Source organism: Crinia signifera, chromosome 2 (genome assembly GCF_055691185.1).
Source record: "Crinia signifera chromosome 2, ASM5569118v1, whole genome shotgun sequence".
Lineage (NCBI taxonomy): Eukaryota > Metazoa > Chordata > Amphibia > Anura > Myobatrachidae > Crinia > Crinia signifera.
The window spans coordinates 264,241,843-264,256,167 of NC_139218.1; the positions used below are offsets into that span (position 1 = coordinate 264,241,843).

At 42.3% G+C, this 14,325-nt stretch overlaps 1 protein-coding gene across 5 annotated transcripts in view; it reads left to right on the forward strand.

Moving 5' to 3' along the window:
• Positions 1–14,325, forward strand: part of AFF3 (ALF transcription elongation factor 3) — a 361,456-nt gene that overhangs the window by 285,311 nt on the left and 61,820 nt on the right. For all 5 annotated transcript variants that reach the window (XM_083168505.1, XM_083168508.1, XM_083168507.1 and 2 more), the window contains one exon: positions 1,007–1,058. In XM_083168505.1, the coding sequence (XP_083024631.1) occupies positions 1,007–1,058 (52 nt within the window). The remainder of the gene's footprint in view (positions 1–1,006; positions 1,059–14,325) is intronic.

A 14,325-nucleotide genomic window follows, 5' to 3' on the forward strand; every position in this document is an offset into this window, starting at 1 on the left:
ATGGTGTATCTTTGTACGTAAGCAGCTGATTTAAGATGCAACATTAGCCTTCTTCGCACTTCTGCGGTGTATGTAGACACATCATGGACAGTATTTGCTCCCACCTCTTACTCAGGCCCTCTGCAAGAACTTACACAAACTCAGATGCAAAGTGGCTACATTGAATCATCTCAATGTATTTCTCTGTTGATGTATATGACAGCTTTATATTTTATGTTTTATACATTCAGAACAATCACATCAAATAAATGCTGAAGCTACAATGAGCTTCTGATTGATGAATTGTTCACATCATAAGACAATTGATTCCAACTTTAAGCTTCCTCCAGTAGCTTTGAATTATTGTAAAACAGATGCCACATACCCTATATGTATTAAAATAAGAGATGCATGTTGCATTTTACCTGCTTGTGGTAAAGCGACTGTTCATGGATTTTGTTTTACATATTTTTATGTTCACAATAATTGCTGTCATTTTTTTCTTTTATGCACATTATCATGTATGTAAATGATGAAATAAAACTTATTGTAGTTGCTGCATTCTTCATTAACCTTCATTATCATTCTAATTGTTTTCTTATTAGCTACCTGTATGTGTATTATATTGTTGTATACATCTTTCATATTGAATTAAAAATCTGCTGCTATTTACATTACAGGAATTATAATAGGAAATGCAAGCCACTTTATAAAAGTAATTAAGCCTTTCTTATTCTCCAGTACTTAAATGCTGTTTGATCAGTAATATCCTGCTCAAGAGCCACATTAGGTCTTGGAAATGTTATCACAGGTAATTATAATTTGCCAAACTCTAACAAGCACTGGGCTGTGGTTCTATAATTCTTTACTAATTGGTCTAACTCAAATGCACCTCAGTATTTATAGAATGATACTAATAAGCTAGCATTATTAACAACATAGTCATCCATGCTATTTATTAACATTCGTGTTATTTTCTAAATGAATTTTATGTTAACAGTGTATTTTATATTTTTGTCACTCTTAGAATGTTAGAAGATGACCTGAAATTAAGCAGTGATGAGGATGACTGTCAACAGGTAATACTGCTCTAATACAAATATCTCGTCATTTCTTTACATGGGTTTTTTTATTCTGCAAAGAAAAAAAAGGATCATCAAACCCTATTAAAATGTTATCCATTAGCATTAAACAACTAGCTTTTACAATTGTTATTACTGTATATGTATTCAATGGGATGGAATTCTTGTAAAGCTGAAAAGATTCAGGATGTCTTACAATATGTTCTCTGTTCTTGGCATTGAATTGTCAGGATATGGGTACATTTATGCAGCTAAATATGTTGTTCAAAAAACATTAGTAAGAAAAAGAAATATTTGCATGAAGCATTAACTCTACCCTATGGCCCTAACATACAGTATATTGGATTCATCAGGCATGGTAGTGTAGCACAAAAGCCAGTACAACCAGTCTGTATATCATGTACCAGTGGCGGATTCAGGGGGGGGCACCTGGGCACGTGCCCCCCCTGTCATTTATTTTGTAGCTGAGGACCAGGGCTTTCCAACGAGCCCAGCCCCGTGTCTCTAGCCCCCCGGGAACCGGAGATATCGCCTGGCAAACCTGTAACGTTTTTTCCCCATAGGATAATATGGGACCAGTCAATTCCGACCCCCACCCGGTTCCGACAGCTGCCAGTTCTCGCCCTGCCATTCAATTCCAAATCGCTGGGCCTTCAATATGATATCAGGCTGGTCCAAATCGGACAATCGGTTCCAGAGATATTGCGTGTAAACTGATTTTTTATTTTTGAAATGTAATTTCATAGCTGTTCATGGTCTTTGAGGGCAGATTACTCTGGAACCAAACGTCCCAGTTTCACGGGACCAAAATCATTCAAAGCCCGACCAAAAGTTCTTCAATATAATACTTGTATCATGTAAATGGGTCAGTTGGTTCCGAAGATATAGCCGGTTAAATGAGATAACTGGTTAAAGGGGGGAGGGGTGGTTTTCTCTCCCCCTCACACCAGAAAATGCAGGGACTAGGCTGGTGTAAAAGGGGCCAACCTGGGAATGCATTTTCTGGTGTGAAAGGGGTATTATTTCAAATAGCCGGGACCTGCAGTGCTCTGAATACAGCCAGGCTCTGCCACTGTCAGTGGCTATCACTTCTGCCTGGCGGCGGCTGTCCCCCATTTACCACGAGCATGTATTCCCCCTTGGCAATGAGCATGTAATCCCACATGGCAACAAGCATGGAACCTCTGGCAATGAGCATGTAGAGAAGTAGCATTTATGTAGCATAATTTTTAATAGGCATTATGGTGTTTGGCATAACACATAATGGACATAATGGCGTGTAACTTAACGTGTAATGGACATTATGGTGTAAATGTTTAATGCGAGCCTTTGGTGGACAATGTCCCTGTTTATGAAGTGTATTGTGAATTTTGGCTTTATCTGTTTGGCATTATGTGAATTCTGGCTCAATCCATGTGGCATTATGTGAATTTTGGCTCAATCCGTGTGGCATTATGTGAATTTTGGCTCAATCCATGTGGCATTATGTGAATTTTGGCTCAATCCGTATGGCATTTTATGCATTTGGCTCAATCGTGTGGCATTATGTGAATTTTGACACAATCCATTTGGCATTATGTGAATTTTGGCTCAATCCGTGTGTGTTTATTATGTAAATTTTGGCTCAATCCATGTGGTATTATGTGAATTTTGACACAATCCATGTGGCATTATTTGAATTTTGGCTCAATCCATGTGGCATTATGTCAATTTTGGCTCATTCCATTTGGCATCATGTTTAAGGGGCAAGTATAATGGGGTCTAGTATTTTGTTGCATAATGTGTAGAAGTTGTATATGGTGTTGACACACCCCCTGTTGAGTGGCCACACACCCTTTTCCGGAGCGCGCCTTAGACGCGCACGCAACTACATCCCTCACTTTTGTCGCCATGGTGGGCCTGCATACTTTAAATGCCAGGGCCTATTTTTAATTCCATTCCCACCCTCTCCTGCCGCTCTCTTAGCATGTACACTGGCACCACTAACACCGCCCCTCCCCCACCCAAACCCTTTTTTTTATCATGGTGCCCCCCCTGTCATTTTATCCTGGATCCGCCCCTGTCATGTACCAAGGTTACACAATCAAATTCCCCTATATACTGTATGTTTTTTAAACTATATCAGACCAGGGAATTTAGATAAAAGATGGGTAAATTGGGTAAATCATTAGCCAAATCTAACTTTGCACCCAAGCTTTATACAAGTGTGGCATAAATACAATTCAAGTTGGAGACCGCTAAGAAGACGTCCTCCCAAACCATCTGAAAATAAACAGCTATTCATCATTGTACCCAATATTAAGATAGAGATCTCTCTTAAATGCCATTGATTGCCTGTAACATCATTATAACCTACTCAATGCTGCATAGAAAGGACAATGACTGCATCATCAGCGGACAGATCTACATCTTTAGAGGATGAAAGTACTGTACCGTTAACTTCATTATTGGATATGCAAGCTACTGTAAGACTTTTTCTTAAAATAAGCACCTTTCTTATATTTGCTATTGTATTTGGGGGACTTGAGTGTACTTAGGCATGTAAATGTATCAATGATAGGGTAATTATGTAGTATTAAAGCAAAAGTTTAAATAAATGGATACCCATACAAAGTAAATGATATAATAGGTATTTAAAATCCTAGTAGTTCCAATAAAAGTCTTGACTGCCAATATGATATTTCTAAATAATTCCCTCCTACTTTGGGACATATGGGAGTAGTAGTCCTTCAGTTCTCTTAGGTAACATACTGTAGATGGGTGTACAAAACTTTAGTATGACAGTAAGCATGGCATCATTTCATTAGTATTTCTCTACTAAATTAATTCCTGCATTTTTCCTGTTTTGTAAAAACAATACAACCCTAATCCACCACACTTCTATTGGCTGGTGCAAGTTGTGCTCCTCTGCAGCACTACCATTGTCTTCTGCATACCAATATGCTTTAGCAGAAATCTATGGCCATGTATCTAAATTCAGGAATGTGGCAAAAAATATCCTAAGACTGTAAAATGCTCACTGGAAGTTGTTGCCTAGTGTAAAGTCCTAACATGCTTGGTTTCCCATTGCACTGCTAAATTTCATAAAAAGGGAACTGTGGTAATCCCAGATTCTTGGGCGGCTGAGGCTGTTAGAGTGTTTAAATGCCGGAGTTCTGTTCACCATTGAGCTATGCTTATTGGATGTTCGTGTTTGCATTAATATCATCATTGATATGGTGCCTCTACGGGAGAAACCAGGTCACCTAAACAGGGGTGAACTGGCCCAGGTTAGAAACAGAGCAGGGCAAAGCCCCCATCTAGATCAGTAGTGGGATTGCTTCAGTGAATAGCCAGTGTAGAGCAACCTAGCCAACACAACTACATTTCATTAAAAGGTTAATATTATGTAATTATGAAAGTCATGACCTTAATGCACAGAGAGCATCCACTTCTCTGCTTACACTATATATATTGCTATCTAAAATGTCTTTCAAATTCTTAATTACGCCTATGTTTATTATTCCATAGGAATCTGTATAATTTTTTATTTGTTTTGAAGTCCTATTGGACCTCTAGTGCCTGTCAGGGTAGAACAGCACAAAAAAGCACTGCTGCACTGTGAGCCTGCAACCCTACTGTCAATGAGCATGTAGCCTGCCCTGGCAATGAGCATGTAGCCTGACCTGGCAATGAGCATGTAGCCTGCCCTGGCAATGAGCATGTAGCCTGCCTTCCAATGAGCATGTAGCCTGCTCTGGCAATGAGCATGTAGCCTGCCCTGGCAATGAGCATGTAGCCTGCCCTGGCAATGAGCATGTAGCCTGCCCTGGCAATGAGCAGGTAACCACCTGGCAACAAGCATAGAAACACCTGGCAATGAGTATGTTAACCCCGACAACGGGCATGAAACTCCTGGCAATGAGCATAGAAACCCCTGGTAACAAACTTAGAAACCATTAGCAATGAGCATATAACCACTGGCAACAAGCAAGAAACCCCTGGCAAAGAGCATAAAAAAACAACAAACAAAAAGTCAGAAATATACAGCAATAATTTTAAATCGGTAGTAACAATATATTGCAGTTTTAAACAGATCATCTTGACCCGATGTACCTGCACCCTTCTATATAACACTATATATCACCGTAATAGCCACATTCTATAGTTAAACTGAAGGATTTTTCTCCTCTAAGCAACCGATTTCAATTATCTACTAGGTAATCAATCAGGTGGAATGTAGGTTTCTGGATATTTTTCATCTTGGCAAATAATTCAGCTACATTGAAAAAAGACAGTGCAACTAATTGCCATTCAAAAGCTAGAGAAAACTGCAAGGGTAACTTGACAGCTATAGAGGTAGCAGAAATATGACCTGCAGAAGAGGCAGCTCCATGCAGTGTTTTATACCTCAAGCAATAACTTTGTCTTCACCTCTCTTTAAGAGAGTCCCTCGAGTTCTAGAACATCAAACAAGATTTGTTCTCTTGATTCACCTGCTCTGTGCTTTACAGGAGGTTATGCCGTTCTATGTCCATAGTGCAGGGGTGGCCAACCGGTCAGAGGTAAAGAGCCAAAAAATATCGGTAGTCAAGCTAAAGAGCCGACATCATGCACGCGCCGAAGGTGCATGCGCCAAAAAAAGGGGCGTAGTCTATTTTGACCCCTTGGGTGGGTGTGATACAAATATGCCTCCAATAGTGCAGTGCCATATATACATATGCCCCCAATAGTGCCAGATACACATATGCCCCCCACGGTGCCAGGTATACACCACACGGTGCCGGGTATGTCCCCACAGTGCCAAAAAGCTGGTATACCCCTACGGTGCAAGAAAGCTGGTATGCCCCTACGGTGCAAGAAAGCTGGTATGCCCCCACAGTGCCACAAACTGCTATGCCCCCACAGTGCCACAAACTGCTATGCCCCCACAGTGCCACAAACTGCTATGCCCCCACAGTGCAAATTCCCCAGCAGCAGCACTCACCATTGTTGCTGCTGCTGCTGGGCGGGGAGAGGACAGTCTGGTGTCCCCCTGCAGTCCTCCTGTCATGTCACCGATGGGAGGAGAGCACAGCACAGCACGCATCTCCTTCCCCCTTACTTCCCTGTGACTGGGCCGTCCACCATTCAAAGCTCGCTGGCCGGCTCCTGATTGGCTGCTGGCCACCAAGCTCTGATTGGCAGACGGCCCAGTCACAAGGATGCACAGTAAGGGGTAGGAGAGATGCGCGATGCGCGCTCTCCTCCCCTCAGAAGGAGAAGGGATTCAGGGATCCGGCAGCAGGGGGGACTGGGACAGACGGTGGGCAGCAGTGGGAGCAGGAGCCGCACTTTACAAGGGGGAGAGCCGCATGAGGCTCAAGAGCCACGGGTTGGCCACCACTGCCATAGTGCAACAGACTAGTCCATTTTAAAAGGTCAATGAATAACCGAACTCTGCCCTGGAAACCATATGGAAACCAGATTGCTCCTGTTTTCTTTTACTGCTGTTCCCTATTTGGAATTATATGAATCATATAAAAAAGTTGTTGACCAACTGGCAGTCATTAGGAGGGCCACTGGCTTCTGAGAAGGCACTTTTAGCAAAAGTGACAGTTCAGGGACCCTTTTATAATATGGGCCACTTTTTGCTCCGTGGACATAGGAAGGATAGCAAATAATAAAAATAATAAAAAATTGTATTTTCCTTTAACAATACATTATAATTGACTTTAGTAATAGTATATAATAATAATAATAATAACTAATAATATTATATAGCAGTTTTCTCTCACATTACATTTGCATTTTAAATACGCACTAAACAAAATAAGCTTAAAAGAAAAGAGTAAGAAGCATTTGGGGTGCCGTTTTTAGGAACTAAAAGACATTAGTGCAGGCATGTCCAAAGTCATGCCTGGGGGCCAATTGCGGCCCGTGCTGTCATTTCAAGCGGCCCGCAGCCTCCAGCTGGAAGCGGGCAGAGCATCAGATGTGGGAAGCACAGCACAGTACACTAAAGGTGGGGCCCCGGCGAGCACGCCTTTACCTTGCTGTCTGCTGCAGTGAGGAGGTGCCGGCCGCCACAGTCAGACTTGTTTGACATCCTACCCCTGCTGCTGCAATCGGATATCACCCTACTCCACAATCACAGTGACAGCAGTGTTTGGGGAGGGTGCAGCAAGGGGGAAGCTTTCTCCTGTAACATGCAGAGCGGAGGAGGGCAGCAGCGGGAGCCCAAGCATCTCCTGTCCTTGCAGTTCCTGCTTTGCCTCTCTGTCCTCTGGCTCACACAAGGGGCTGGGAAACATACAGAGAAGGGAGGGGGCAGAGTGGGGGACATACAGTGAAGGAGAGTCAGGCTGTGGGACATACAGTGAATGGAGGCAGTGATGGCCATTCAGAGAAGAGGGAGCAGGGACAGGCTGGGGTACATAGTGAATGGAGGTCATACAGTGAAGGAGGGTCAGGCTTGGGGACATAGAATGAATGGAGGCACTGATGGACATTAATAGAAGGGGGGCAGGCTGGGAGACAGAGTGAATGGGTGCAGAGTGGGGGACATACAGTGAAGGAGGGGCAGGCTGGGGGCATACAGTGAATGGGGGCAGGCTGGGGGAAATACATTTAAGGGGCAGGCTGGGGGAAATAGAGTGAAGGGGCAGGCTGGGGAACGTAGAGTGAATGGGGGCAGAGTGGGGGACCATTCTGATGTGATTAATGATTCAAAGAATATCAGGCTGAATGGTCGGCCCCCACACATATGCACTTCACCAAATCTGGCCCTAGTCGCAAAAAGTTTGGACACCCCTGCATTAGTGGAATACTGAGTAAACCGTAAGTAAACTTGAGTCTGTTTTCTAAGGGTGAAGGCCTCTTGCACTGTTTGAGAAAGCAAAAAGGAGCTGCAAAGATAAAAGCTTGACCTACAAATATATTAAGGAGACTCTAGGCACCGCTAATAGTCCTCCATCTGAAGATCTAAGTAAGCAAGCAGGGCAGTAAGGAATCAGCAGCAACATCAAATACAGTACCTTGGACTCTGGCCATGCAGGGCTTTGAAAGCCAGTAAGCCATTATTAAAATAGATTTGCCAGTTTACAGGCAGCCAGTGGCGAGAGTAGAGAATACTGTTGCGTTATGTGGCTGGAATGGGGCTGATTAGATAATAGCCTGGCAGCTTCATTTTATAACAGTTGCAATTGGTGCAGTTATTGTGCTGGGAGCCCCACTTAGATGGCACTGCAGTAGTCTAGGTGTGATGATACAAATAGGAAATGATCTGACTGGTACCACCCGAATAATACCAAATATAATAAAACAATACTGTGTATATATATATATATATATATATATATATATATATAAAGTTAAAAGGATTGTCATGCAGCCCATGAGGATAAGGGACTCCTAAAAAGTCCCAAGGGGTTAAGAAAGAGGTTTGTATGTGTTTCTCCAATGCAGGATCTATAATAAATATATATATATATATATATATATATATATATATATATGTGTTTGTCTAGTGTCTGTGTGCCTCTGAAACACTGGCATCTGTTGGCAGCAAGTGAAACTACATCTACAAGCTTTCTAAGCATTAGCTTTGAGTGGGCTTACTAGTATAGTATATATTTTCTTTTCAAATACAGATGTGTCCTCATACATCGTTTTAGGCTCCTAACTCACGAGCAGTAAATAATGTTATGGCGTGCATTGTCCCACACCATGTAATACACAGTTTAACCACTGGGTGGCGAATGTTCCACGTTAAGACTAGTGCTGAATACAATGCTGTGGCAGTAGACAGTGACATCTGAGAGGCTGGCCAATCACATTCTTCCCTTTATAAAAAAAAATCTCTTCTACAAAATTCAATGCCACGCTACCTCTATGTACTAAGTACTGGATTTTAATCATTGTTATCTCAGAAAACATTTCAGGTTTTGTTTTTAGAAAATGGAAAGCAACATGTAATCCACTGTACCACTCAGTTTATGTCTCATTAATCTGACAATAATATGACCTCACAATCACTTACTAGTTTTGATTCCCACTGAGCTTATTTTATATCTGTATCAAAGCTATTGAGTCCTGTTATGTAGTGATTTTGTCTTTACTCTGTGTACTAAGTTCAGGCTTTTTTTTCAGAATCAGCTTTATTATCTTTAAAAGTATTCCTGGTTTCGTTCTTATTAAATGAAAATAAACATGTAATCCAATGTACCACTATCGATCCCTACTGTACAGTATATCATAAATATGTCGTCCACATGGTCTCCTTTGCTGCGCTGCCATTCACATTGTATTCTGGGAGTACAGATGCATTCTGAGTCATCGGTCAATGTGTGAGGAACCTCATGCTGACTGTGTACATTGCAAGGCATATGGCTGTGAGAAGCAAGGCTTGGAACACAATAGGAGTAGCAGATACAGAGAGCCCAGCAGCTGCCATTCCCTGTAACAACTGCTGCCACTAGGAGCCTGGGACATAACTAGGATTTTGTCACCTGAGGCAAGGCAGTAATCACCCCCCATTTAATAATGAGCCACGTAGTAGTGTTCATTATTAATGCTACACCACACAATATAAGAAGGTAGGTGTATACAGTATATAGTGGGGTATGTGTATAAAGTATATAGTGGGGTAGGTGTATACAGTACACAGTGGGGGTTGTGTACATAGTATATAGTGAAGGTAAACAGTGTAGGATCCCTATACTCCCGAATGGCACAAATCTTACAGTCCTGCACCCAGACTCCAACACCATGTATCACAGCAGCTGGCCCGGCCCGTTGAAGGTGATGAGCCTGAAGCTGCCCATGCACAAAAAGTTGCAACTGTGCACCCGGATAAACCATGTTGTGTTTTTTTTTTTACATGTAAGGTAAATACTGGCTGATTTTGTATGTATACACAAAAGATAGAAACACACTTCAGCGCTTTCCTTAGTGAACATAAGCCGGAAAGCAGACAATATAATATCCCCCTTCACAAAGGGGAACAGATGGGTTCAAGGATCTTCTGTCATGATACCTTGAACCCATCTGTTCTCCATTGTGAAGGGGGTATTATATTGTCTGCTTTCTGGTTTATGTTCACTAAGGATAGCGCTGAAGTGTGTTTCCATCTTTTTTGTATATGTCGGTTTGGGAGTCTGGTGACCCACGGTTACATACGCAGCTGCAATCCTAGGCGCAGCCGGTTTCCCATAACCATTTGCTTTTGTATGTAGTCTACATATACTCAACATTTATTTTTACACTTCAATGTAGAGTTCAGTTTGGGTACGCCATACCTTTCAACTGTCCAGATTGTCACGGGACAGCAACACTGAATAGGAGACAGAGGGATGTGAGTATGGCCATAAGTTCACACAGCGCTGGCCATACCCCCACAGCTGAAAAATCGGGGTGCGACATGTATCCCTCCTTTGATTTCTGCAAAGTTGGGAGGTATGGATACGCTCCTCCCGAATATAAATCTCTGCACATTTTACATCTGCCCCACCTGCAATGCTAAATTGTTTTAACAAGATGCTAAATTGCTCCTTATTTTGATTTTTTGCTCTGAACTCTTAATAAGCCACTATGTGTATTAGACACAATATTGGGCCAAAGTGGGTCTTCTCATAAAGCTTCCTTGTTTTGTGGTATAACTGCTTAGTGTCAGTAACTGTAGCCAGAGAAACACTGCTGGCAGCCTGTGAAAATAAATGGAAGTATAATCTAACATACTGTTTCCAATACTTTATGACATGAGAATTTTTCTTCTCCTGGCTTAGTTTACCTTGTTTGAAATGATGTGAAAAATTATGGCCAGGACAGTCAATCTGTATTCGGTCTGCCAAGTCTAAATAAATAGTCCTTTGTGCTTGGTTGTAATATGTAGGGCATGTTCATCTGTATGGCCTGAACACAGCATCCACAGGGATTCATAAAAGTCAAAGCGCTGGTATGTGCTGCTGAGAGCAGCGGGATAAATGTATAAATTAGACCTGGAAAGGAAATTGCACAGCGGTGTCAAGTAGCGATCACCAACATGAGACATCACCCTTGCAAATAAGCAGTCATCACCAATGACATAGCATTCCACTCTGTAATTTCTCAAAATAATAATAAAAAAAAATCTTGTGTAACTTTTAACTCTTTTATGTTATGGCTGCCATGTAAGGGCAACCATGTTGGTTCCGAATTATTCTATCAGAAAGCAAGATCCCATGTTATTTTCTTTAGGTATACACACACACACACACACACACACACACACACACACACAGATAAATCATTAATGAAGCAAGATTGATCTAGCAAAAAAAAACTAAATATATATACACAGTATATCAAGTGAACAGAGGATTCATGCATTCTCATACTCTATACACTACAGATCTGTATTCGCTAAATTCCCCACAGAATATCTCATGGAAAATTATTATAATAGACTTTACTGATACCCCAACGATGTCATCTTTAAAACCTCCCCGTGTCATTAAATTGTTCACCCATCATGTTGCAGTATTAGTAACTTAATGGGGTTGTTCTCTTCTAGGGGGATATTTATTAAAGATTGGAGAAAGAGATGAAGTTGAGACAGCGAAAGTACCAAACCAATCAGCTCGTAACTCTCATTTTACATGCTGTGTATGAAAAGTGGAGGGAGCTGATTAGTTGGTACCTAAACTTTATTGCACTAGGTGGGGTGTAACATACCCCGGCAAGACTAATACCCCTTTCAGACCGCACATATTAAGCTGTATATTGCAGTTTTTTTACCGTTTCAAAACAGTAATATGTGATGTCTGAAAGGTACAGAGTGAATTTACAGTTTTAAAATAACTGGTACTTTAAAACGGTAAAAAAGCAGGGTCCTACCCATTTCAGACCCGTTTTTTTGCTGTCTGAATGGGTCTGAAACGGTACCCAGGCAGCAGTGAGCACTATTGGTCCCCAGCGCAGTGCATATTTAAATTAAATATAAAATTCTTGTATCTATGGAAAGAGGGGACCCTCAGCTTTCAGACTAGGGTCCTCAGATTCCTGGGGGGGTTTCTGGGTACTCAGAAACCCCCCTGCGTGCGCTACTGATGTGCATATGTAATGAACGTCTGGCTCATTAAATATGCACTGTGCTGGCTCAGAGGGGACCAGCTAATGCTCAGTGTCAGACCCCCTACCCTTCCAGCATCCTGCAGCTCTCCTCCCTGCCTGCAGTGCGGGAGCTCCTGCTAGCAGTCTAGATGCAGGCTCTGGTGCCTGATCCCCTCTCTCTTTACCTCCAAGAGGTCGCTGCCCAGCCCATCTCCGGGATGTCTCAGCTGCTTTCACACTGCAAACCTGCTTTAGACCAGGTATTTACATGCAAAGTGAAAGGGGTTAAACTTGCTCTGACCCGTTCTTAGCAGGTTTTGCGGTGTGAAAGCAGCATTAGATTCTTATAACCTTTTTAAAAAAAATACTTGGCGGAAGTTGCATGTTGCTGTAGGTGGGACACTGCCAGTTTGCATAGTTATCGACAGTTTACTGCAGCAAGTGTTATTTTCCCACCTGGTCCAAGGAAAGTTAAATATGTCTTTTTTTCCACCTGATTCATGGAAGGTTAATTATCGCTCTCCATTTATCCTTTTCTAAGCTTTATAAAAATCCCACTTAAGAGTATGGGTCATACTTCTGACTGTGGTATACAGTATGTATGATAATTATGTTTCTTGACATTCGGCAGCTGCAGTACAGCACTACCAGGATCAACGTTGCTTTGCCCGGTAGGCAAGTGCCCATGACTTTCAAAATAATGCATCATATTCCCTACTAAAACCAAAAGATATACAGTACATCACAAAGCCTCTTATTATATAATTGTTTGTGGGACCTAAGGCTCAATAGATATTGGGCCTGATTCAGAGATGATCGCTGATAAGTGACTTTGCAATAGTGACAAAAATTCTTTGAAAGTCATTAAGCCTCGATCAGCCTGTCTCTGTTGCAGATGACCGTAGGCAGAGCCAGATTAAGGTCTAAATGGGCCTGGAGCTGAAAATTATCAAGGGCCTATTATGTGCAATGATAGGGGTTGAGGCCAGCACCTAATAATGTAGGGGGCGTGACCAGTGTTCTGTTTGGGTGGTCTGCTCATGGGTGTGTCTCTATTTGTGTAAATACTTTCAACTAATTAAATATGCCTGAAAAAGGCAGCGGGCCGGCATAGGAAAAATGCCCTCCAAAGGTGCACCCGCAGGACGCCGATCTCCTAAGATACTTGCGGGGTGAGGCGGCACTCCAGTCACCTAAGTTTACCACACCATATACCCCTTATTCAAATCATGCAATACAATAGTAACCCCCTTATACTGTACTTGCCTCTTACACAATATCCCACATGGAATGAGCCAAAATTCACACGGACTGAGCCAAAATTCACACCATGGCACATGGATTGAGTCAAAATTCACGTTATGTCACACAGTTTAAGGCAAAATACACATTTTGCCACATGGACTAACCCAAAATAAACACTATGCCAAACAGATTGAGCAATAATGCACAATATGTTCCACAAACTGTGGCATTCGGCGCGCATTAAAAATTTACACCATAATGCCCATTACATGTTAAAGCCACACACCATAATGTCCATTACGTATTATGCCAAACACCATAATGCATATTAAAAATGCTGCTATATAAGTGCTGGTTACCTACATGCTCATTGCCAGGGGTTCCATGCTCATTGCCTTGTGGGATTACATGCTCATAACCAAAGGGGAATACATGCTCGCAGTAACTGGGAGACAGCCACGCTGGGCAGAAAGGACAGCCGGGCTGAGAACAGGGGGCTGCCTGGCTGTATTCAGAGCACTGCAGGTCCCGGCTATTTGAAATAATACCCCTTTCACACCATAAAATGCAGGGACTTACCCAGTAGTATGGTCCCATGATCATGCAGGGACATTCCCGGCCTGGCCCCTTTTATACCAGCCTAGTCCCTGCATTTTCTGGTGTGAGGGGGAGATAACCCCCCTTTAAACAACCAGCTATATCTTCGGAACCAATTGACCCATTTTCATGTGGGCTTCAAATTATTTTGGTCCCATGAATCTGGGCCATTTGGTTCCAAAGAAATCTGCCCTCAAACAACATGAACAGCCATGAAATTACATTTCAGAAATGAAAAAAAAAATCGGTTTACCCGCAATATCTCTAGAACCAATGAACCCATATGGACCAGCCTGGTATCAGATTGAAGGCCCAGCGATTTGAGATCAACCTCAAGCTTCTGTGATGCCGGAGGGGGAACTGGCGGCCATTG